This window comes from Lathyrus oleraceus, chromosome 7 (assembly GCF_024323335.1).
Source record: "Lathyrus oleraceus cultivar Zhongwan6 chromosome 7, CAAS_Psat_ZW6_1.0, whole genome shotgun sequence".
NCBI classification, from domain to species: Eukaryota; Viridiplantae; Streptophyta; class Magnoliopsida; order Fabales; family Fabaceae; genus Lathyrus; species Lathyrus oleraceus.
The window spans coordinates 205,104,376-205,127,470 of NC_066585.1; the positions used below are offsets into that span (position 1 = coordinate 205,104,376).

General features: G+C 30.6%; 2 protein-coding genes across 2 annotated transcripts; both read right to left on the reverse strand.

Moving 5' to 3' along the window:
• Positions 1-5,674: 5,674 nt before the first annotated feature.
• LOC127107078 (protein trichome birefringence-like 38) lies at positions 5,675-7,941 on the reverse strand. Its single transcript, XM_051044351.1, has 5 exons — positions 7,615-7,941; positions 7,360-7,531; positions 6,380-6,555; positions 6,142-6,300; positions 5,675-6,061 (listed from the first exon to the last, which is right to left on the reverse strand). The coding sequence occupies exons 1-5, from the start codon at positions 7,902-7,904 to the stop codon at positions 5,773-5,775; spliced, it is 1,086 nt and encodes a 361-aa protein (XP_050900308.1). The 5' UTR covers positions 7,905-7,941; the 3' UTR covers positions 5,675-5,772.
• Positions 7,942-11,823: 3,882 nt separating this feature from the next.
• On the reverse strand, positions 11,824-14,500 carry LOC127107081 (protein trichome birefringence-like 37). Its single transcript, XM_051044354.1, has 5 exons — positions 14,118-14,500; positions 13,878-14,049; positions 12,579-12,757; positions 12,308-12,466; positions 11,824-12,228 (listed from the first exon to the last, which is right to left on the reverse strand). The coding sequence occupies exons 1-5, from the start codon at positions 14,420-14,422 to the stop codon at positions 11,940-11,942; spliced, it is 1,104 nt and encodes a 367-aa protein (XP_050900311.1). The 5' UTR covers positions 14,423-14,500; the 3' UTR covers positions 11,824-11,939.
• Between the last annotated feature and the right edge of the window lie 8,595 nt (positions 14,501-23,095).

Genomic DNA, 23,095 nt, shown 5'->3' on the forward strand with positions numbered 1-23,095 from the left:
ACTGCTACCAAAGTCAAGAAAATGTCATGTGACTTGACAAAATCTATTTGTGATAATGCTTTTGTGTATAATTATCATTTTTCCATCAAGTATATATTGAACACAAGATATAGATCATGTCACCCTTGTCAAGTTCAATATTGAGCCCTTAGACATTTATCATGTTATGCAAGATTGACAAATTTCATCTAGATCACTCATGTCCCTTAGCATGATTTGTGGAGTATCCATCAACTGTCTTTATGGTCATCCAATTACAGACAATGTTTGATCAACAATAAAGTACTCGACTCCATATCTAGGGTTCATAATGGTTTCAGGTCGAAGGATGGTATATACCACTATCACCATGAGAATAACTTATGACACTTTACATAACATTCTATGTAGTATTCTCATAGAGGGTCAATCTAGTATAAATATTACTCATAATATTCATATCTACGCGAATACTTGATAACTCTTTATCCATAATCTATGAGATGTGATCATCAATCTATAAACATAATAATCTCAATGTTTTAATGTTATCCCACTTTAAAATAAAGCATGACCACATATACTTTAAGAATAATATCCTAGTGTTTAATGAGATCTCATGATTAAGTCACATTTAACATTTCATTAAATAGACTAGCTAATGGACTTTATTATTTTTGAAAAACAAACATAATAAAGAAATTCATTTTAATTATTAATAAATAATTCAATACAAGTACCAATTTCTAATAAAACTATTGGACTTTAGGGCTTACACCAACAATCCACCACTAACGCTAGAGCCAATCAGGCATACCTTTAATACCCATAAATCTAATATGGTCATTATGCTTCTACTACGCAAGAGGCTTTGTTAGTGGGTCAACGACATTGCCAAGTGTTGGTACTCTGCATATCTTCACATCTTCTATATCTATTATCTATCGAATGAGGTGATATCACATAAGTATGTGTTTTTATTATTGGTGAGATATAAGCTTCTTAGCTTGTGCGATAGAACCATTATTATCACAATAGACATCAATGGGATCCACAATACTAGGGGACTATGCCAAGTTCACTAATGAACTTTTTTATCCAAACAACTTCCTTTGTTGTATTTTAGGCAACAATATACTCGACCTCAGTTTTAGAATCAGCAATTGCATCATGCTTTGAACTTTTCCAACTTACAACGTTGCCATTTAATCAAAACACAAAACCAAATTGCGATATAAATCATCCTTATCTGTTTGGAAGTTAGCATATGTGTATCCAATTACAACAATCTCTTCCTGACATACATATATCCTAAATGAGTCCTTAGTCCTTCTCAAGTAATTAAGGATATTCTTGACAACAACCAAATGAGCTAATGTATGTAATTTATGTATTATAGTTAGTCGTTAAGTATCAGGGTACGAATATATTTATAGTCCTAGGGGTCTGAAATCGAGTCTTCCTAGAATATAGCAACCGTACTCCAAGAATGGGTGGTTGAATCTCAGAAATCTAGAAATTGAAGTTAAATATCATGACTTCTTATGTAACATTTGTTGGTCCAATACATGCTTTACACATGATCGCACATTATGGGCAGAGGTTTTAGAGGTCTGGGTGACATAAAAGCCTAACTTCTATTATAGAATAATCATTTCGAGAGGTAAAGTGATGACTTCAAAACTTTCTTTTAACGTGAGGCTTCTCATGAACAAACCTCCATTGTTTAATGGTGAATGGTTTGCCATATGAAAAGCAATTTTTTTTATATTATACTGATTTTGATTTTTGGGATTACGTTTTAAATGGTTCTTTTGTTCATACTCATTTTATTAAACAAACCTAGAATTTGTAGACCATAAAAGATAAGGAAAAAAATTCAACAAGGGTTTAAATCTAAGTACTTGATTATAAATGTGTTAATCAGAAGAGAGTAATATTATGCTTTTAATTGTGGCAATACTAAACATGTATAGGACACCCTTGAGAAAATCTATGAAGTTTCAATTAAGAAGAAAAGGGAAATGATGAACACACATGACCAAGATGTTGAGACACCAAATGAAAATGAATAAAGTCTTCAAATATGGTTTTATGGTATTAAAACTCTTTTCAAGAAATTAAAATATTATGTTTCTAATGAGTGTCTAATATTCAAAAATTGGAATTGAAAACCTGATATAATACCAGAATCTAGTGATACAAACATTGTAGTTAATTAATAGCAAAAATAAAACAAAATAGAAATCATAAACAAATTCATTAAGTTAATATGATTAATTCAAGATGAGTAAAAGATCAAAGAAGAAAATTCAGATGAAGAATTATTCGAAGCATCCTTTAAAGTATCAGATGAAAAATCCTCTGTAGCAATATTTGAAGTTTCAACATAAGAACTACATGAAGACGCATATGAAGAATCCTTTCACGTAACAGATGGGAAAATATCCTTTATACAATATGAATAATCATCATCTGGAGAATTAGATGAAGCATCAACATTGGAAAATTGAATAAAGAGGTAAATATTTGCTTTAAAATTATCTATGAATATGATGAAGATGTAACCACTCTTTCCTATAAAAAAATGTATGCTTTAAGTGTTAGAATGTGTAAAGATAATGATAAGTTAGAGAAATTCATTCTGGATAATAGGAATCCTGGGAAGTCTCATGAAGAAGAAAATGAAAGAATCATAGATGAATTAAATTGTCTCAGAAGAAATGATATAAATTCTTCTAAACGTAAAACATGTGATTTTTTAAGAATTGTTATTGAAGATTTGTGTGAAACCTTAAGTAAGTTCCCCATCAACATAGATAAACTTGATATGGTAGTATCCAATCGAAGAGCTTATTATAATAAAATATGTTTAGGTAATCAACGGAACAAATGCTAAATCTTTTATGACTATTTGCCGTAAAAAGAAAACAAATTTACTTGTTTAAAAATAAAATTATTGCTTTAAAATTATTCATCTTGAGTCTAATTGTTTTAGCAAAATAAATGATTTAAATTGATATAAATAATTCATAGGCTTGAACCACCTTAAATCCAGAAACATTTAATAACCAAAAAATATTTTAGTATCTAAGGTAAAAATCTCATTTGATTTTGTAGGGATGCTTTGCACCACTAAAGGATAATGCTAACATCAAAATTTGGTATCCAAAGCCTTCTTGCGAAGATTTTGTGTTAATAGAGAGATATAGATGAAATAGATTCTAAATCTTCCTCTCGTATCAAATAATTCACAGAGATGCAAACAAAAGAGAATTAAATTAATTTCCTATTGGAACAAAGGGGCAGAAATTTCTCTTAAGTTTTATCCTTGTTTTTTAAAAAGGTAAGCCACTTGGTAAAAATAAGCTCGCAAAACCCTGTTTATTATTCTAATAACCGATAAAATATCACATCTTCATTTAATTTATTTTCTACTAATCATTTGTTGGAAAATGAAGCTTTAAGTAAAAACGAGGTCAGAAATCCAGAAGGGGGGGGGGGAGGGGGGTGTTTCCAAAAGCAATTTAACCCCTAATGATTTTTCAAGCCCAAAAAGGGTTCTAAAAGCTCAATATTTGTCTCTCTTAGTAGATTAAAACCAAAAGTTAATCGATTAAGTCAATTTAAAATCTAAATATCACACATATTAATCTATTAATTCAAATATTTTAATCGATTAAAACTTAAAAAGCTGCCACCGTTTCAAGAAACCAATCTAGAATCGATTGGCATTTTTGGCTTAATCGGTAAAACATGCTCTCTCTATATATACACTCTTTCTTTCATTCTTTTTCATCCCTGTCATACGCTTCTTCTTCTTCTTCTTCTTCTTCTTCTTCTTCTTCTTCTTCTTGTGCTCTTGTATTCTTTATTCTACTTAAGTGTTCTCATCATCACCGTCACTAAAAATGGTACCAAAAAGAGTTTGCACAATCAATAGTTCTTTTCCTCTAACCCACGTTTCGGATGATTTCTCATCACAAGAAGAAGAGGTCAACTTCATCAATAGCTTTTCTGAGTTCCAACTCATCCATCCTCATTATTTGGGAGAGAGTTACTTTGAAAAGTTTGATTTATTCAACTCCTTTGATGAAGCAAAGTTAAGGAATTTTATTTGCAACATTGAGCAAGTAAGGGTACTCATACGCATTTTGGAGAGACATAGAAAGGGAAACACGCATTTAACCACTCCAAATATTTTATCTATTCTTTTTTGTTTTACCACCTTCCGATGCACTATCGTCATAAAAATAGGCAGAATATGGTATATATATTGTGGAGGTAACATTGTGGTTTTGATGACGAAAATTATCAAGAATATTGATGTCATCTATCAAAGAGGTTTTCATCACAATGACTCTTTTTTATGGTTTCTGATGATGACATCTAATCAAAGAAGAAATATCTTTGCCTCATCAGTCAAAGATATCAAGTTCAGTGTTTGTCCTATGATTTCTGAAGATTCGAAGTTATGATCTTGGAGAATTGAAGTTATGATCTTGAATATTTGAACTTATGATATTGAAAACTTGAAAAGTTAGGATCTATATAACGTGAAAGGTTGTTTGAGTTTATCCTACGGAAAAACTCAAGATTTTTTTAGTGGAAATATTAAGGGAAAATCCTTGGAGAATGGAGTAGGATTAGTGGTTAGGTAGAACCAGAATAATTATTTGTTGTGACCTTTCTATCAATTATCTTCTTTATTCATGTCACTTTTCATTCCCATGTTTATTCGTCTTTCTCTTATTCTTTATTTATTTTACTGTTTAATTCTCTCTTTTCTCTTCTTTATCTTTTCGTTGCTCTAATTTTATATTCTTATTCTTCTAAAATAAATCTTTAAATATCAAAAGTTTTAATAAACCAATTTTTTTTAGAAAATTTGGTTATACTCTTGTGTTTTGACTCTTCATGACTTCTATATTGTAACATGATAAATGAAAGATGAGGCTACTTATATTTTCTCATATAGAAATTATATATATATATATATATATATATATATATATATATATATATATATATATATATATATATATATATATATATATATATATATATATATATATATAATATATATATATATATATATATATATATATATATATATATATATTATTATTGGACAATAACTTAAGGTTAAGGGACACTACTTATGAAATTAATCTATCTGCAATCTTATCAAGTTGAATATATATCCAAATTTTATGGTGACCACATTGTCACAAACCTAGAACTAACATGTGATGGTAGATCTAATTATTAGTCTCCCTCACAGTCTCTTGTTTGATTGGTAGATTCTCAAAATATTCTTACATTTAGGGATTAAACACTTATGCTCATATTATGTCGGAATAAATTCATAGTACAATATAATCGTAGTTATTCTTGGAATTCTTGACAAGTTATTTTTAGAATTTGAGTAAGTATAGATAGATTATGATAAGACACTTGAGTAAGATTGTATTGAAAAGAATTTGCAGTTTCTATCAGAAAATTAGTTTTCATTTTACATTGTTTATTATTTTTTTCAGAAACAAAACTTTAGGATAAATAGACTATTCATCTGAAGAATCGAAGATAGAAAATTAAATGATTATATATTAGATTTTAAAAACGAGATTATTAATCATGTAACTCAACTCATGTATTTTATTATTTTTATTTAACAGTATTAAAAAAGAAATTTGTCATTCAAACCAACTTTAAACACATCTTAATTTTAACACATAAGTATACTATTATCATCCTTTTATTACTTATACGATTTTTGGTAATACTCTAATTTCACTTGGTTAGAGCTGCATTTAGGAGTATGTTCCATGTATCTGGTAGTCCTGGTAAGCACCAATGACTGCAGTCACTACGATGATTCTCAGTATAGACAGAAGGGTGTGCATCTTTTCTTAATTGTGAGAGGAGTGTTATATCAAGCAGAGAAACCTGCTTCTTCATATTCTTTAACACTTTGTTCACTACATCAGTCGGAGGAGGAAGAGGCGTTGGATATTTTGGCCCGAGTACCGGTTCATCTTCCCCGTTACATGTATTATTTGGTTCGTTCCAATCCTTGCCTCTAGAATCAATGAGAAAAGAGAATCATTAAATTTGTTTCAATTATTCATATAAAAATATAAGAATGTAAGAGTTACTTACTGGTAATGAGTTGGGGAAATTCCTTGAAAGAAGAGTTTAGTTTTGGAAGGATCAACATTTGCTTCAACCCAATGAGCCCAAGTGGTTAATCCTTTATAAAATGCTTCCAAACGGTCCATGTTCTTCACTAGATTGGAACCATCTCTAATGTAATCCCAGCTGAATGTAACAAACATCAACCACCATTAAAATTGAGTTAGAAAAAAACAATAAACGCTATTGTAGACGAAAACAATACCTTTGTGATTTTCCAGTGTGGATCCACCAATGCCATGAGTTGAAGATCAACATGTCCATGCCAATCCATGCATCACCAGCTTTAATGGAATTGAGCGTAAGAACTTGCCCAACATTTTCCTTGATTATGTCCACCAAATATGGTGTGCGGTATAGATGGATGGTCACTCCATAGTCCTACACAATATCACCACTTAGTTATTTTTCTCTAAGGTTATAATATCAAAACTTTTATATTAATTAATTATGTAAAATATTTTTATATTTTTAATGTATTTCAATTAAATTCTAATATTATTTGTTTGACTTTGTTTTTTCTTTTCTTATATAAAGCATTTATTAATTTTTTTTTTGGATTTAATCTATTTTAATATTTAGAATAAGTTCAATTAATTAAATTGGGGTCAAAGTTTAATTAATTTTATTTATATGAAAACTTTATTAGTTTAAAATTTTGAATTTTTCAAAAAAAACGAAACTTTCTTAGTTATTACATAGAAGTAATATTTTTAATTAATAAAAATATTTATACTATAATATAAAAAGATAACTAATAAAATTTACTTTCAACTTTGGTATAATACTTTTTTGGAAAATATATCTTTAACAATAAATATTTTAATTTAAAAATATATACAATGAATAATAAAATTGAAAGATAGTCAAATTCAAATAATATAAATATTATAAAACTGAAATAAAAAATTTAATTTAAATTAAACTTATACCATAAAATGAATATATAACAAAAAGTAACCATGTCTGTCTTTTTACTAGATTAAATTATTTTAATACATGAACATACTCAATATCTTTTTAAATATTTAATTAAAAATATTTTGATTTTTCTAACCTAAAAAATATCTTATTTTAATGTTTGCTTTAGGCCAAACAACTTATGAAGCCCGTCCTAAAGCAATTGTTGCTTGTTTGTATGTTGTATAACTTGAAATATAACATAATAAAACGAAAAACAATTACCTTAAAGATCACAGTTGATATTGGATCTTTCTTTGAAAATGATGTAGCAGCATTTGGTACAGAGGCGTGAATCATACAGGATAATGATTCCCACATGTTTAGACTCAATGAATCACCTACAAACATTATCTTCTTACCCTTCCACTTGTTCAAGAAATCCTCTCCATTGAACCTACACCAAACAAAAACATGTTAATTACATATATTTAAACATATATTTCTAATATTACAAAAGACCAGTTCGATAAACACTACCTTGGTAAGGAACATGAATTTGGGTTCCAAGAATATTTTAGATACTGAGTGTCTTTTCTTCCATACTTTTCACAATCAAATTGAGATTCTAGAAAGGGACAGGTTGAAGAGTTGTAGAGTAGAGGTTTTGATGAATTATCAATCACCCAACTTCCAGAAAACAAATTACAACTATTTAGATGTTTTCTTCCTCTTCCAAATGACTCTTTTGCTCTTACTTGGTGCATAGACACAAGAAGAGCTAAACTAAACATTGAAAGAAAAATCAAGTTATAAACATTGGAACCCATATTAAGTGTTAGTGAATAATAACAAGCTGATGTTAGTATGTGCTCGTTGCTCACATATATATATATATATATATATATATATATATATATATATATATATATATATATAATATATATATATATATATATATATATATATATATATATATTAAAATTTAACATTTTTAAATGACTAATTGCTTTATTTAACCAAAGTAAGATATTCATTCTTTTGACTACATTTTATCAATAAAAAAATCTCTTCTTTTCTTTGACCATTTTTATTCTTTTATAAAGTGTAATTTATATTATATACTTTTAAAATTTTATAAAAAAAATTATATGATAATTTATTTTATTTTACAAATAATACATTATTTAAAATGAATATACTTATAAATAATATATTCTATGACAAAATTTTCATTTCACTCAACAAAAAACCGAGATTTAAACCATAGACGCGTCACATTTTAATAATTTTTTTAAAAAAATACTATATATTCTCTCGGTTGAGATGTCAACCAAGGGATAAAATATTTAGAAGACACACCTTTAAATCTCACAAATTGCATGGAATTCTAATTATTCAATCAAAATGTGAATATCACCATTATAAATCTTAGATGTAAAGTGCTGAAATTTAAATTTAAACTTAACATATTAAACACAAAGCATATTTAATCCCCAAGTCTCTTAACATAATTTAATATTTTACTTTAGTCTCTTAACTAAAAAACGTTAAGAGTTAATCTTTTAACTTCACTTTTGTTATTCTATTTGATCTCTTTACGTCTGAGGTGAAATTGGATTATTTGTAATAAAGATAAAATTATTTATTTTAAATGTAAAATTATGTAAAAAGACAAAACTGTATAAATTTAAAATAAAAAGATTATTTCTTATGAATGAAGTAAAATAAAAAATTATAATTAAGTAAAAATAATAATAATAATTTACAAAGCTAGAAGATAACAATATACACACTAAAAGGAAAAAAAGAGAATTTTACAATAATCACAACCCACGGAAAACTCATGGTCAAAAGACACATATTGAAAAAATTTCTTTTAAAAACTTGTTTCTCATAAATGTCTAAAAATAAAAATAAAATAAAAATTATAATTTTTTTAGGAACTTATTCCCCAAAAAAGAGTTAAATTTAAATTATTAAAAAATGATTTCTTGCAATTTAGTTTTCGAAATATTTTCAAATAAAAAAAGTTAATATATTTCTATTTTATTATATTATTTTCAGAATTTTAATAAAAAGACAAATAATGAAACTTTATTCATAGAAATTATTTAATTAAAAAAATAAATTTCCTGATATGTTACTCTAAATATATTTAACAATAAAAATTTCTAAACTAATGGATATTTAACTATATCAGTGTTTTCCTAAGTAGTATTATATATATATATATATATATATATATATATATATATATATATATATATATATATATATATATATATATATATATATATATATATATATATATATATATATATATATATATATATATATATATATATATATATATATATATATATATATATATATATATATATATATATATATTAGGATAAAATTAAATTCGGATAAATTAACAAAGTCTTTAAGTTACTCTAGACGGAAGAAACATATTGAAGAATTTTCTTTTAGAAACTTGTTTCTCATAAATATCTAAAAATAAAAATTATATATTTTTTTAGGAACGTATTCCCCGAAAAAGAATTAAATTTAAATTATTAAAAACTGATTTCCTGCAATTTAGTTCTTGAAATATTTTCAAATAAAAAAAGTTAATATATTTCTATTTAGTTATATTATTTTTAAATTTTAATAAAAAGATAAATATTGAAACTTTGTTCATAGAAAATATTTAATTAAAAAATAAATTTCCTCATATGTTACTCTAAATATATTTAACAATAAAATTTTCAAAATTAATGGTTAAAATATTTAACTATATCATTTTTTCCTAATATATATATATATATATATATATATATATATATATATATATATATATATATATATATATATATATATATATATATATATATAGATCAAGTGTTTATATATTCAAATACTATTTAGCAAAGTTTTGAAGTTATTCTAGTGAAAGATGTGAAAACTCGTCAGGTCGTGTATGTCAGTATGTCTGAGTAAACATGGTATTGTAAAAGTAAGGGCGTAGCTCAAGAGTATTAAGACAACTCACACATATACCTTACAATATTTTTCTATCTTGAAAATAATATTCTAAATCGAGACCAAGTGGTTAAAAAGTTATCCAAACATTTTCTTAACCATCTAATCGATTGGCGAAACTTTTTTTATCTATCCAATTGATTATAGCACTTGTACAATCGATTAGAAGGGTGATAATTGATGGTATAAACAACAAGGATAACACATTAATGACTTGCAACGACTCTATATCCAAAATTTCCTAGTTGCGCTTTATAATTGATTATATTTGAGTTGTCTAATAGATTAGAGTATTTTGCTAATTGGTTAGATAATCAATTCAGCTCATGGATCGTTTCCTTTTTTGGTGTTTTCAACTATTATATAAAGGAGGGTCTTCCTCACATCATATCACATCACTTTCCAACAATTTCATATTTCTTTTGAATTTATATTTCTTCCTCTCCTTAAAAAATTTCTTATTTCACTTAAGGTTGGCTGCGTGCTTTTGAGTGAAGATTTATTTGCTATGAATGTATTTTTGTAAGTGGTGGTGTTGGTCAGTAATATTCTCAAAGGTGAGATACTTTTAAAAGATTGAGTTTGGTTTTTGAGATCAACCATAAATTTTTGTTCTTGATTTATTGAGCTTTGCCGAAAAAAGATTTGTTTTGGTTATTGAGATCAGTCATAAATCTCTAAATGATTCAATAGTGTAGCCTGGATAAAAATTGTCATTTGATGGAGGATAAGTCTGTATTAAAAGTTCATGGCCATAACCTTCAAAAGCTCAAAATTTAAAGTGAAACTCTCAAGAATATCTCTTGGGGATAAGACTAGACCAACGCTTGTCCAAACCTGTATAAATCTCTGGTATAATCGTTATAAACATATCCTTTTACTCTTCCGCAATTTACTTTCATAATTTAAATTTCTGTTGCCATTATCCACATAAAATTACTAATACAATCTTAAACGAGAAAATGTTAAAACTAATGTTCTTGGCGATCCTGTGCAAGGCTTGTTAAAAATGTGAAAAGCCAAAGTTCCTAATAAGATCCATCTCTTTGGATGGAAGTTTTTTCTCTCTAGATTGCCTACAAGAATGACCTTGGCCAATAGGGCAATCCTGCAGAGTAACCACGATCTAGTTTGCCCACACGGTTAGGCTCAAGATGAAGGCATAATGCATTTGTTTTAGGATTGCTCCATTAGCAAACAGGCCTGGAAGTCCATTCTTAGATGGATTTGTTTGGAATCAATGGTTGAGCAAGACTCTATGTCCTCCCATCTTTTGCAGTTTTCCTCTTTGTTCAAAAACATCTTTAAAACTTCCTCTATTGTTTGGTTAGTAGTGTGTTTGAGTTTCTAGTCAACTAGGAACACAATCCTATTTTAGGGAATTCAAGATATAGTACAATCTGTCAAGTTCTTGACTTAGGAATGGAAGGTAGTTTTGCGCAAAGGCCATGTTGTCCGTAATTAGGAATCTTAGAAGATCAATTTGAGTCTTTGTTTTCTCAGCCCATAATTTGTTGGTTTCTCTTGTGTTGAATACTTCTGATACTCTCTTTTAGTTTTTTTTCTATAAAAAAACAAAACAAAATTGAGAGATAAAATATTGGAAAGTATCAAAGTTAGTCAGAATCGTGAAAAGTAAATAATTTAAATGTAATTTTACATTAAATCGTCATATATATTATTTTATTAAATAAAAAACACTTCAACATAAAGTATACATTAATCAATGCTTATAAATTCCAATTTCATTATGTATTCTTCAACAATCAAGTATGCTATATATATATTTCAATTGAATTCAACCTCCATTTTTTTAACTAGCACATAATATAATTTTACATTATTAGAGCTGCATTTAGGAGTATGTTCCAAGTATCTGGTAATCCCGGTAGGCACCAATGACTACAGTCATTACCATGATCCTTAGTATAAACAGAAGGGTGTGCATCTTTTCTTAGTTGTGAGAGGAGTGTTATGTCAAGCAAATAAACTTGCTTCTTCATATTCTTCAACACTCTGCTCACTACGTCGGTCGGAGGAGGTAGAGGCGTCGGATATGTTGGACCGAGTACCGGTTCAACTTCCCCATTACATGTCTTCTTCGGTTCACTCCAATCTCCACCTCTAGAATCAATGAGAAAAGAGAATCATTAAATTTGTTTCAATTATTCTTATAAAATATAAGAATGTAAGAGTTACTTACTGGTAATGAGTGGGAGAAATTCCTTGAAAAAAAAGTTTAGTTTTGGTAGTATCAACATTTGCATCAACCCAACTAGCCCAAGTAGTTAACCCTTTATAAAATGCATCCAAACGGTCCATGTTCTTCACTAGATTTGAACCATCTCTAATATAATCCCATCTAAATGTAACAAAAAACAATTAACGAATTAGAGAAGAATCCTAACCGATAAAACTTTTTCATTCTTTTAGATTTATCGAATAACTGACGTAGTTGACGAGAGCATGCATACCCTTGGGATTCAACTCCGGTGTGAGTCCACCAATGCCATGAGTTGAAGATCAAGATGTCATTGTTAAGCCATGTATTACCAGCTTTGATGGAATCCAACGTAAGAACGTTCCCAACATCTTCCTTGATTACGTCCACCAAATATGGTGTACGATATAGTTGTATGGTAACTCCATAGTCCTACAAAACATCACCAACTATCACTACTTTGAGTGGTTGAGATTAAACTTCAAAATCTCCGTGCGTGACAGAAGTACTTGCACTAACAAGTTGAAGTCAAGAGTCACAAGGATCATGATCATTATTTACTTAGGACAAATGAAGTGTCCAATTAACGAATATATTTAAATTAATATCAATAATGAACACACCCTCTCTTTTAATACTAACTATAATCCAAAGTTGACCGAGCATTAAGTTTAATTATTATACACATAGTGGCTTGACATTATATTATTACTATTTAATAATAAAGGCCTACACCCGTGAGTGATGTTGATTAAACAAAATTAACGAATGAAAATAATTGTAGAGAGGTGTAAAAATTGTTGGAATCACATGTTGGCATTCTCACAGCCTGTCAAGTTTTTTTTTTATTTAAAAATATGATTATGGAAAACAATGGAGCAAATCAGTATCTAGATCTCTAATTTCTACCTTAATATTGGTGGGAAATTGATTGTCAACGACACACTATAACACTAGAAAGTCGTACACAACAGTAAAAATTAGAATTAGTATTTATCGACTCTTTCTATTTTTTATTCTACTTAAAGAATAATACTATCGTCTTATAGATATTAATTTCAACTCAATCAAATATAGATACAATTTCAATCAATTCATTCAAGCCTGGAGATATTTGATTTGGATAACATGTTTGACATTTTGAATTCAGAAAGACCAACTCAACCAAATAGATGAAATAAAATAATTTATTATTGCTATTTTTATATTTTTCTAATGCAACCTCTACTTAAATCTTCTTTTAAAAATTATATTTATTCTATAAACTTTATTATATTTAAATTACTTTATTATTTGAAAAGTTAATGATCATATACATTATTTGTAATGCGACTTTTACTATTAACTAAACACATTAGACTTTTTACATACAAAAGAAAGAAGAAAGAAAATAGCCACACAACCCAACTAAGAGTTAAACTACAAGAGTGTGTATTACAATCTCTACCCATTTGTCCTCTCAATCAAACTTTTCGAGTCCTAAAACAAACTACATAGAAATATTATATTAAGAAAAAACACAAGACACAACAAGAAAATGACAAAACATTACCTTAAAGATCACAGTAGCTATTCCGTCTCTCTTTGAAAAAGTTGTAACAGCATTTGGAAGAGACGCGTGAATCATACAGGATAACGATTCCCACATGTTTAGACTCAAGGAATCACCCACAAACATTATCTTCTTACCCTTCCACTTGTTCAAGAAATCCTCACCATAAAACCTACGCCACACAAAAACAACGTTAATCCTAACATAACTTCAATAACATAAACATTATAACACCACTACCTTGGTAAAGAACATGAATCTGGCTTCCACGAATATCTAAGATACTCCGTGTCTGGTCTTCCAAATTTTTTACAATCAAATTGAGGTTCTAAGAAGGGGCAAGTTGAAGAGTCATAGAGAAGAGGATTTGAAGAGTTATCAATCACCCAACTTCCAGAGAACAGATTACAATTAGTTAGTTGTTTTCTTCCTCTAAAAGGAATCACTTTCTTTGAACTTTTTGCTGTAACTTGTTGCATGGACGCAACAAGAGCTAGGCTAAAAAGAAAGAGAAAAAACAAGTTATGGACATTGAAATAACCCATATGGTCCTATTTTTGGGGTCCAGAAACTGTGAGAAAAGAATAATAATAAATATAATAAGTTGGTGTATGAATGTGCTAGTTGGTCATGTATATATAGGATGGAGAAAATTAAGAAAATTATTGCATGATAGAGGGTTCACTGCACATGGAAAGTGGTGCTAGAAAACTATTATTTTTATTCTTAATTGAGTTAATATAAACTTTTTTTATTATTATTGATATAATTAAATTATGTTAATTTTTGAATTTGTGGCGTCATAGGTGAGGTGGGATGTGAAATTGATAGGGTAGTTTTATGGGGAAAATGAGTACATTATTGAGTTGAGAGGATTGAATTGTTATTTTGTGTTCCACTAGTCTGCATTTTGCAGCATGTCACGGGACAATATGGACTTACTACACGACATTCCTTCATTCCATGTGCTTCAATATTTTTCCCTTATGTAATTAACTTTTAGATTAAGTGACAAATATTAATTTGTATTTAAATTTTAAGATTTGTTAGTTGTGTGTGAATTTCTGATAATGCTTATGTTTGGTGTAAAAAATATATATCGACCATTAATAAATAAATTAAAGATTTACATCTTAGAGTCTTGAATAGTAGTATAAAAGTAGATTGTAGATTATATCTATGTTCTATGGTATGTTTCGTTTTCTTGTGCAAATCGAGTATAATGCATGTGCAATAGTTTTTCAAGTTAGGAGGTGTATTAGGAGAGTAGCGCAAGGTAGGACATGTTAGCTTAGCATATGTATTACACTATGCACGTGTAAGATGAAAGGATTGTGTAAGCTTGGATTATTATGCACATGTTTAGAAGAAGGATGCATGGTGACATGATCATTCTCTACATGAGCATTCTATATTTTTCATGCATGAATTTCTATAAATATGAGATTGTAATGATTATAAGATTCAACTTATTATGCACAATGCTAAACGAAGTTCATACATTCTCTTATGGTATCATTTACTTAGTTTGATTCCTTTTACTCTCTAATTAACTTTGTTTTGTTGTAACCATTTTCTGTTACAATCTTCACAACCTCCAAGAAATGCACATTCATCTTCTTCCTTGCTTTTGGTGCCATGGCTGAATCATCTTTAGATGTAAATGTTGGAAGTTTAGCTCAAAATTGCAAGCAATCGCAATAAACATTTATGATTCATCTTCATCGCATCATTTTGGTCCAAAGCTCTCAATTACACTTCAAGATTACAACTACCTCGTGTGGAATTAGAAAATTGAAGGAGTCATCCTAACTCGAAGAGTACACAAGATTGTGGTGAATCCTTAAATTCTACAAAAAATTCAAGTCTAAAGAAGATCGTTTTGCAAGTAGGGTGTCTGAAGAATATGAAGCTTGGAGTTCAGGATCAAGTTGTGTTTGTCTAGCTCCTTTCTACCATTTTTGAATCAGTGTTACCCTGAGCATTATCGTGTAAGCATGCGTTTGAAGTGTGAGATATGATTCACAGGTACTTCAATGCTCATATGAAAGTGTGAGCTAGGCAGCTTCGTGTTGAGTTGAAGTCCATGAAGAAAGACATTAAATCCAACATTGAATATGTGTTTCAAATGAAAGCAATTTCAAATTCACTTCTCGATATTGGAGGTTCAATCATAGAGCAAGATCAGATTGATTTCATAGTTTATGGTTTACTAGAGGAATATAATCTATTTGTCACGAAAATGCATGGCAATATTAAGCCTCTAACTCTCTTTGATGTTCAAGTTTTCTCTATGTGTAGGAAGCGCAACTTGATAAATTCAAGAAGGAATTGGTTGTATCTAATGTATCTAAGGTAGAGGTCGCTCTTCATTAGACAATGGACCTACTTTCCAATTGTTGTTAAATGTTGGCACATGTTTAATGAAACCTTCACATCTCCACGTGTCTAGTCCTACCTGACAGAATTTCCAAGCATTTCAACTAACAAGAATGAGGCATCAACCTATGATTCTAAGTCCATAGCTACGATAGCAACTACTCATGAATACTCTTTACTATAGGAGCTTGAAAAACAAGCATGGATTACTGACTCAAATGTTTCTCATCACCTTATTCCTTATGCTTATTTCTTGCACACCAAGAAACCCTATGCAAGTCATAGTCTTATGTGTGTTACAAATGGTCGGTCCTTAGCCATTAATTATGTAGGGTACTCATGTGTGATTCCCAAGAGCATCCATACATTTTCTCTTATTCTTAGTGATATACTATATGTTCCTTGCATAACAAGAAACTTACTTTGAGTTTCCAATGTTGGAACAAAATTGGTTTGTACGGTATCTCTTAAGTTTTGATGATAACAAAGTATTTAAAGAATAATTAGGTATACTAATATTTGTTCAAGTGTGTAGGATCATAGACTAAGAATTCAAGAATAAGCTAAGTATTGATTATGATAATGAACATTTAAAGAGAAGCTTAAACATCAGAATCTGAAGGATCAAAAGTCTACTTCTGAATATTAGACTCTGAAGAGGTCAACGTCTGAAAAACAGACTCTGAAGAAGTCAACCTTTGAAGATCATACTTTGAAGAAGTCTTCTTCTAAAGGTCAGAACCTGAAGACAGTCAAAGTGTAAAGACCAAGATGACTCTGATATGTCCCTGTCAGACTCTATGGCTAGTTTATTTTTTTATGATCACATGAAGACCTAAGCTTTTCATCATAGAATCAGATGTGATGTAACTGATAATTCATTTTTTAGCAAAGGGATTTCAAACAAGCTTTTAACGACATTAACCATTTGAAGAAACATCTTGACGTCTCTATTCAAGCTTCTCAAAGACTCTCTTATGTAATCTCTCCAATGACTATTTTCCTTCTCTATTTAAGGAGCTGGAGACATGGAGAAAAAAATGTTAGAACAAGATTTGATCTTGCATCTATACCTTTGAGTTTAATGATAACAACGCAGTATTTGCGTGAGAATAATTTTGGTACTTAAATGGTTTGTTATTGTGTAACTTTAACAACCAATTCTGATTCAGAGTTTATGACGTGCTACGTCATCAATTTCTGAACATTTGTTCTAAAACTCGCTTATGCGTTGAATCACTCATAAGAAGTTCTAAAAGACATTATTTTGTTGTTGCAATGTTCCTTCTGCTTATATGCTGATTCACTCTTAAGAAGTTCTGAAAGACGTTATGTTGTTGCTGCAATGTTCTTTCTCCTTCTGCGATGATTCACTCTTGAGAAGTTCTGGAAAGACGTTATGTCGTTGCTGCAATGTTCTCTCTACTTCTGTTTCTGGACGTGACTCTGATTATCAAGCTTTTGAAGTTTTATTACTTAGCCGAAGACTTTTAAGATCTTAAACGAGATTCTAACGTTGTCAAGGTTTTGACTGAATATTATGAAGTTTGTTACTTAGTTGAAGACTTTGAATATCTCAAGCCAGACGTTCACGCTGTCAAGGTTCCGACTGAAGATTCTGAAGCCTATGAAGATCTCAAGTCAGACACTAACGTGGTCAAGGTTCTGACTGAAGATTCTGAAGGTTCTAATTGCAGTTGTGTGTTTCTTCTTTTCATGCTTCATCAACTTTTCATCAGAAGCCAATGAATTTGAAGATAATATCAAGTGGATATGCAATCAAATAGTACATGGTACAAATCTAAAATATTCCTTCCACTCTTAAAAACATGGACGAAGGATAGTACTATTCTTCACACCTGTCACTAATCCGTTAGTGGACAATTTCTTTCTGGTATCCCGGATTTTCCCTCTAACACTATCTTTCTTATGTTATATAAGTAGGACTTGAAGATTTGAAGAAAGCTGCTACAACATTTTACAAGATTATTTCTACGTGAAAAACTCTTAAGGTTGTGCTTACTTTTCTTTAAGTAATTGTATTTCATTTGTGTAAAATATGCTTGTGTAGAAGTAACTTGTAACATAAAAAGTTGTATTCAAACTTGTTTGTTTGATTTCCTTAATGATACTAAGTTATAGTCAGATCCTTGAGAAGACAAAGAAAGTTGTTCTTTGTGATTTCCTTAAGGGGACTAAGTTGTAGTCAGGTCCTTTAAAAGACAAAAAAATTTATTCCTTTTGATTTCCTTGTAATATGTTTGATTATAGTGGATTAAGTCCTTGTGTTTAGGCGAAATCACCTTGGCGGGTGGACTGGAGTAGCTTTGACTTCAAGCAAACCAGGATAAAAATCCTTGTGTCTTTCTCTCTTTGTTCTTTTGATTGTGTGGAGTTTTTGAGTTGGTAAAAAGCTTTTGTTTTTAAAACCCAATTCAAACCCCCCACTTTCTTGTATTTTTCACACCTTCAATTGGCATCAGAGCTTTGGTTCTGATTGTGATAAAGTTTTATCAACACTTCACCATGTTCAATATCGATCCGGTTTGTGTAAGAAATAGTGGTCATTGCTAACAACAATGAGATGGTCGTTGCTAACAACAACGAGAAAGATCACTAGAGCGTTAAACCACCAGTCTTTGATGGGGAAAAGTTTGATTACTGGAAAGACAAAATCGAATTTTCTTTCTGGGATATGATGTTGATCCCTGGGATCTTATAGTCGATGGCTATGTTCACCCAGTAAATGTCAAAGGAAACAATATAGCATGAAATGCTATGACAGGTCAACAAAAGAAGGATTTCAAGAACCATCATAAGGCTAGAACGATATTGCTTAATGATATCTCTTATACTGAGTATGAGAAGATAACAAACAGAGATTCTGCTAACTCTATATTTTATTCTTTGAGAATGACTCATGAAGGGAATGCTCAAGTTAATGAGATAAAGGCTTTGGCTTTAATCCAGAAATATGCGGCATTCAGAATGGAAGACGATGAAACTGTTGAGACTATGTTCTCAAGATTTCAGATGCTTGTCGCTGGACTCAAGGTTCTGGATAAAGGGTATTCTACGGATGACCATGTCAAGAAAATAATCAGAAGTCTCCCCAAAAAATGGAGGCCTATGATAACTTCCTTGAAGTTGGAAAAGGACTTGAATAATATTAGTCTTGAAGAACTTGTTATTTCTTTGAGAAGCCATGAGATAGAACTAGAGAAAGATGAACCTCATAAGCGAGGCAAATTTGTTGCCTTAAAGTCCAAGCCTGAGAAGACAAAGGCTTATCAAGCTAAAGGAAGAATTTAAAGATTCTGATGAAGACTCGGAAGATGATGATAAGTTGTCTTTATTTTCTAAGAGGGTCAACAGACTCCGGAGGCACAGGCAGAATTGACACGGAAAGTTCTGAGGAGTTAGAAGGATTGTTGGTCATTCTGATTCATCATCTGGACCAAAGAAGCAAGGTTATGGTAAAGAGGTTATCTTCTACGAGTGCAAGGATCCAAGCCGTTATAAGAATGGATGTCCTAAGCTGAAGAAAGACAAAAGGCCCAAGAAAAAGTTTTCTAAAGGAAAGGAAAGGCTTATGGATACATAGGATGACTCAGAATCAAAATCAGAATATTCTGATGAGGAACAGGCCAACATTGCATTGATGGCAACTACAGATGATCCTGAAAGTTCTGAAGAACCAGGAGACAAGATGTTGTCAGAGTCAGAATCTGACTCCGATTCTGAAGAGGTATTTTCTAAACTATCTTGTTCTGATTTAGAGTCATGTCTTTCTGAAATACTGGAAAAGTACCAAAGTCTTTAAAGTGGGTATAAGAACCTTAAACAATTCCAAGTAGATGCTTCTAAAACTCATAGTGAGCTTGAGAAGGGTACTTCTTCCTTAAATGAAAAAAATATTTTCTTTAGAAAGTAACAAGTCTGCTTTGAAAAGCAAAATTTCAAAACTAGAGGAAGAAATAATCTCATAAGCTTCTGGAACTTTCTGGCTAAAAACATAGATATAAGCAAAATGGCTTCCATGATCTATGGAGTTAACAGAAATGGAAAGAAAGGTCTAGGTTGTACAGAAACTGGAAAACTTGACGAAAGTCAGAAGGTAAAACTGAAACCTCTCTATGAGCATTTTGTGCCTACTGGCATTGAGATTGACTGTTTTTCATAGACACGGAATAAGAACTTAGTTCTGAAACCTAAGTATCATGCACAAATTCCCCTTGATTATCCTGTTGGACAAAAACCCAAGGTTGTAAAAAACTCTGGGAGAACTAACAAAAGAGGACCCAGAAAGTGGATACATAAGGATATGATCATATATGTTGCAGACATCCTTAGAAACTCAGTTGAGACGCCAATCATGGTATCTGGATAGTGGATGCTCGTGACACATGACGGGCATAAGGCATATGTTCCAAGATTTAGAACTTAAGCTTGGAGACTTCATTGGTTTCGAAGGAAACCAGAAAGGGAAGATCATTGGCTCTGGAACTATTGGTAATGGTAAAATCCCTTCTATTACTAATGTTCTTTTGGTCAATAGTTTGATGCATAACTTATTGTCTATCAGTCAGCTTAGTGACAATGGTTATGATATCATTTTTAATCAAAAGACATGTAAGGATGTCAGTCAGAAAGATGGCATGGTCCTTTTTAACGGAAAGAGGAAGAATAATATTTATAAAATCAGACTTTCTAATCTTGAGGATCAAAACATAAAATGCTTAATGCTTGTTAACGAGGAGCAATGAGTATGGCATAGACGTTTGGGTCATGTTAGCATGAGAAGGATTTCTCAGCTAAATAAGCTTGGATTAGCCAGAGGCTTACCCAACTTGAAATTTGCTTCAGGTGATCATTGTGAAGCATGTCAGAAAGGCAAGTTTTCTAAAACTTCTTTCAAAGCAAAAATTGTTGTTTCTACCTTTAGACTGTTAGAGCTTCTACACATTGATTTGTTTAGGCCAATGAAAACTTCCTTTATCATTGGTAAGAAGTATGGTTATGGTCATAGTTGATGACTCTAGTTGTTGGTCATAGGTAAAGTTCTTGAAACACAAGGATGAGTCACATTTTATGTTCTCTACCTTCTGCTCACAAGTGCAAACAGAGATGGATTGAAAATAGTCAGAGTCAGAAGTGATCATGGTGGAGAATTTGAAAATAAGAACTTTGAAAATATTTTTGATACAAATGGCATTTCCCATTATTTCTCCTGTCCTAGAAATCCATAGAAAAATGGGGTTGTAGAAAAGAAGAAGAGGACTTTGCCATAAATGGTTTGCACCATGATCCAAGAGACTGATATGGCTAAGCATTTTTGGGCAGAGGCAGTTAACACACACAACATGTTATATTCAGAATAGGATTTCTATTAGACCAAGGTTCAAAAGGCTATAAAATTTGTAACACTGAGACACGAATTTTCGAGGAATCAATTCTTGTTAGATTCACTGATAAGCTTGACCCTGAAAAGTCAAAGCTAGTTGAGAAATTTGCAGATATGAAGATCAATTTTTCAGAATTCAAGGATAAAGATTCTGGAGATAAACACTCAGAAGGAAAATCTAGGGACACTAAAGCAAAATACTCATAAACGACTCAACCAAAATTTTTCGTTGGTCCAACTCATTAGAAGAAGAGTAGACCAAGAACTTCTCATTCTGAATAATTGATTCTGGGAAATAAAGATGCACCAGTCAGAACTCGATCCTCGTTCAAACCTTCAGAAGAAACTCTTTTGGGTTTGGTATCTTTGATAGAGCCCACATCTATTGATAAAGCTCTTTTGGATAATGAATGGAATATGGCTATGTAAGAGGAACTGAATCAATTCACTAGAAACGGCGTTTGGGATCTTGTTCAGAAACCAAAGGGTGATCATGTCATTGGAACCAGATGGTTGTTCAGAAATAAGCTCAATGAGAAAGGTGAAGTCGTTAGAAACAAGGCCCGACTGGTAGCACAAGGTTATAATCAACAAGAAGGTATAAACTATATAGAAACCTTTACACCAGATGCTAGGTTAGAGTCTATTCGTCTTTTGGTTTTGTTTGAAGTAAATCATAACATCATTATGTATCAGATGGATGTTAAGAGTGCATCCTTAAATGGATACATTTTTGAAGAAGTGTATGTGCACCAACCCCCTGGTTTTGAAAGTTCTCAAAACCAGGATTTTGTTTACAAACTTAAAAAGTCGTTATATGGTCTGAAATAAGCTCTCAGAGCTTGGTATGAAAGACTAAGTAACTTCCTTTGGGAAAATGATTTTACCAAAGGGAAAATGGACACAACGCTATTTTGCAAACCCTATAAGAATGATATTCTGGTTGTGTAAATTTATGTTGATGATATTATATTTGGTTCAGCTAATGATTCGTTGTGCAAAGATTTTGCTAAGTTAATGCAGGATGATTTTGAAATAAGTTTGATGGGAGAACTTAGGTTATTTTCGAGGATTCAAATTGATGAACGTTCAGAAGGAACGTATATCCACCAAAGCAAGTAAACAAGAGAACTTTTGAAGAAGTTTAAGTTATCAGAATGGAAGCAAGCAAAAACTCCAATGCATCCTACATGCATTCTAGAGAAGGAAGAGGTAAGTAGTAAGGTATATCTGAAGCTATTCAGAGGTATGATAGGTTCTCTCCTTTATCTAACTACTTCTAGACCTGATATTTTATTCAGTGTTTGTTTGTGTGCTCGCATCTAATCAGGCCCTATGGAGACTCATTTAACAGTTGTTAAGAGAATCTTTAGGTATATAAAAGGTACTACTAATGTTGGTTTGTATTATAAAAATCAAGTGAATACAAGTTAGT